The sequence below is a fragment of the Fulmarus glacialis genome, unplaced genomic scaffold (genome assembly GCF_000690835.1).
Source record: "Fulmarus glacialis isolate BGI_N327 unplaced genomic scaffold, ASM69083v1 scaffold3012, whole genome shotgun sequence".
In the NCBI taxonomy this organism is placed as follows: domain Eukaryota; kingdom Metazoa; phylum Chordata; class Aves; order Procellariiformes; family Procellariidae; genus Fulmarus; species Fulmarus glacialis.
In genome coordinates, this window is record NW_009199586.1 from 14,333 (window position 1) to 17,028 (window position 2,696).

At 37.7% G+C, this 2,696-nt stretch overlaps 1 protein-coding gene across 1 annotated transcript in view; it reads left to right on the forward strand.

The window, feature by feature from the left end:
- Positions 1 to 955: 955 nt before the first annotated feature.
- The window catches only part of APBB1IP (amyloid beta (A4) precursor protein-binding, family B, member 1 interacting protein), a 52,409-nt gene continuing 50,668 nt past the window's right edge, over positions 956 to 2,696 (forward strand). The window contains exon 1 of the mRNA XM_009573293.1: positions 956 to 1,029. Coding sequence (XP_009571588.1) covers positions 958 to 1,029 — 72 coding nt within the window. The 5' untranslated portion in view covers positions 956 to 957. The remainder of the gene's footprint in view (positions 1,030 to 2,696) is intronic.

A 2,696-nucleotide genomic window follows, 5' to 3' on the forward strand; every position in this document is an offset into this window, starting at 1 on the left:
CCCCCGAAACCTTGCCACATAAACCCAATACAGGTACATACAAACCCAGTGAACCAATAGGACTACTTATATGTTTAAAGTTTGACCCTAGTTTGAACCCTAGTTTTATGCGATCAGTACCAGAGTTCTCAATCCCTTGCAGGCTTGAGCCTCTTAAGAAAATAATGTTTATAGTTCTTGTCTCTGGCGGTGTTCGCTGTTAGACATGCTTTTACACTACTTCTCTCCCTGCAAAGGAACAAATTTATGAGAAAGAGGAAGAGGATTATTACAGAAGCTGTATCTCCCCAGTATCTCAGCACCACCAATGTGTGGTGCTATCCTCACACCCCCATCTTGCAATGAGAGCCACCATTTACTGTCATGCAGCATGTACACATTTTCCTTGTCTCAGTGCTCTCCCTCAGATGTCTTGAGGTTAGGTAAGACTGGAGTTCTCTTAGTGCACTAGTATTTGAAAGAAAATAGGAAGAAATACTGAGACAAAAATTTGGTCATGCACCTAGCCATAACCAGGTCCTGCACTAGATAGCACCTAATAAAGTCTTGTTGTATTAGTCATCTAAGCCACAGAAAGCTTTCAAGATGAAGCATTCAGGAATTTCTCAGCCTCAGACTTTGTTTCCCTCTCCATCTCTCACTAGCTACATTTCTTTGATGTTTAAGATACAACCATGGTTTATTAGCTAGTGACTTCCTATGAAATGTAAATAATACAAGGAGGTTGTTGGAACTCCTCATGAGTGTAGAGCCCAAGTGTGTGTTTAAGCATATACAGGATTGAGATTCTGATCTGTTAGTAGTTATTTCTAAACTATGGATAGAGGTTTTTGCAAGTCATGAACAGTTGTTTTGAAGTTAATTGGGAATGCAGTATAAAAGAATGTTGCATATCCTCTGTTTTTGACCATTGCTGGCTTTGAAATGATTCCTTGTCTGTGGATTTTTTTCTTTCAGATGGAGCAAACATGTGATGATATAGATGAAATGTTCAGCAATTTACTTGGGGAGATGGACATGCTGACCCAGGTAAATAATTCTTTTTTTCCATCAAGATTAGAAAATTAGTTATTATGTGTTAGAGAAAAGAGACAACTTTTCTACATTTTTCATGTACCTCCACTCTGAATAAATACAGATACATTATTTTGAAAATTTCTCTGCTTGACATTTAAAACAAGTGGCCTGAAAAATAAGGTAATATCAGTGCAGGCTAGATTGTTAAAGAGAGCTAACTGCTTATGAAAGATGCTTTCTCCAAAAAAAAGCAAATAAGCAGTTTAAATTCCTCTGGACTCAGTCCCAAGAAGTTGAAAGATTCTGTCAAAACAGGAAGAGTTTGAGTCAGAATTTTCAGGTATGAATACTTTGCATACATGAGTAAATGGGATGTAGCCTGGGTATCAAATGTAAACTTCGGAAATGAAAGCAACATTTTGAATATATGCTTAAGAGTAATCTTTAGATATGGCAAAATAGCAAGTTACAGTTAGGGTGGCATTCAAGAATTTATAGAGATGTTATTGCCAGTGCAGAATACACTCTTGAGAGGAAACTATAAACCAGCATGAGCCTAGTTCTAAACCTGTAGTCATGGAATACTTCCTGCAAAACCTGATGAAAGGAGAATTTTTATGTCTAAAAAAACCCCACAAAGTCAATAAATTTGTTGTATTTTAATAAATGCATGCTTAAAATCACTTAAACTGCCATCTTGGATTCTGTGTGAGTTTGATTGCTTACAGCCTCTGTTTTGAGGGGTCTTTCCTCCTGGTGAGTCCTAGTGCTTGCCAAGTTAAATACCAATAATTCTGAGCCACAGAATAGGAATTGTGCTTAAACTGTGTGAAAGCCAAGATTTCACATGACGTTCTTAGCTGTCAAATCACAATACTTTGCCCCTTGGTAACCTTTCTGCTTTTCAAGGGCTTTGTATAACCATGCATATTTATTTTATATATATGTATATAAGGAAGGGTTTTTTTAGGGTTATTTCATTTCGTTATTATGCCTTAACAAAAGACTGCTTTGTGATAAATTTTACCTCCTCAGATTGGACACAGCACTGTTACGAGTGCAGGTGATGGGAAGAGAGTAAGAGAGTGAGCCTTTTCTCTTTCCGCTCATCAGTGCAGTACTGGGTGGGATGGGACGTATTCCTAAGATGGAGACTGACTCCTCCTCTTCTCTAAAGTGCTGGCATCACCTCTTACCTCAACATTGTATGGGGGAAGGAGACAGGCATGTCTGAAAGCCTGAAGACATTCAGTTAACAGGCTTGCATCTGTTAATTCCTTTAGACTCTTAATTTCCAAAATGAGACTGTAGTTTTTAACCTTTTTCACCAATCTGTTTGTCTGTTCCTAAAGTAAGTGTAAATGATAGAAGCACACAGAGATGCCTTCACATTGCATAACAAGGCTGAAAAATAAATGCAAATTCAGAATTGGGCTTTTCTGCTATTTCTATGTACTCAATTTTAAACTTTTTTTTAGCATTTTGATTGTTTTCTCTTTAATTTCCCTTTGCATGTGCTTTCATTTTTTTCTGCACTTTTATGGCCATTTGAGATGTTATGACTTCTTGTTAGATTAGTAATGAAAGTATTTCCTTTATGCTCTTACAGTCTGTTTCATCAATACATTTTGTGCCCTCCCTGCTTCTCTTCCCCCCCCCCCCCCCCGGGCCCTGACAAA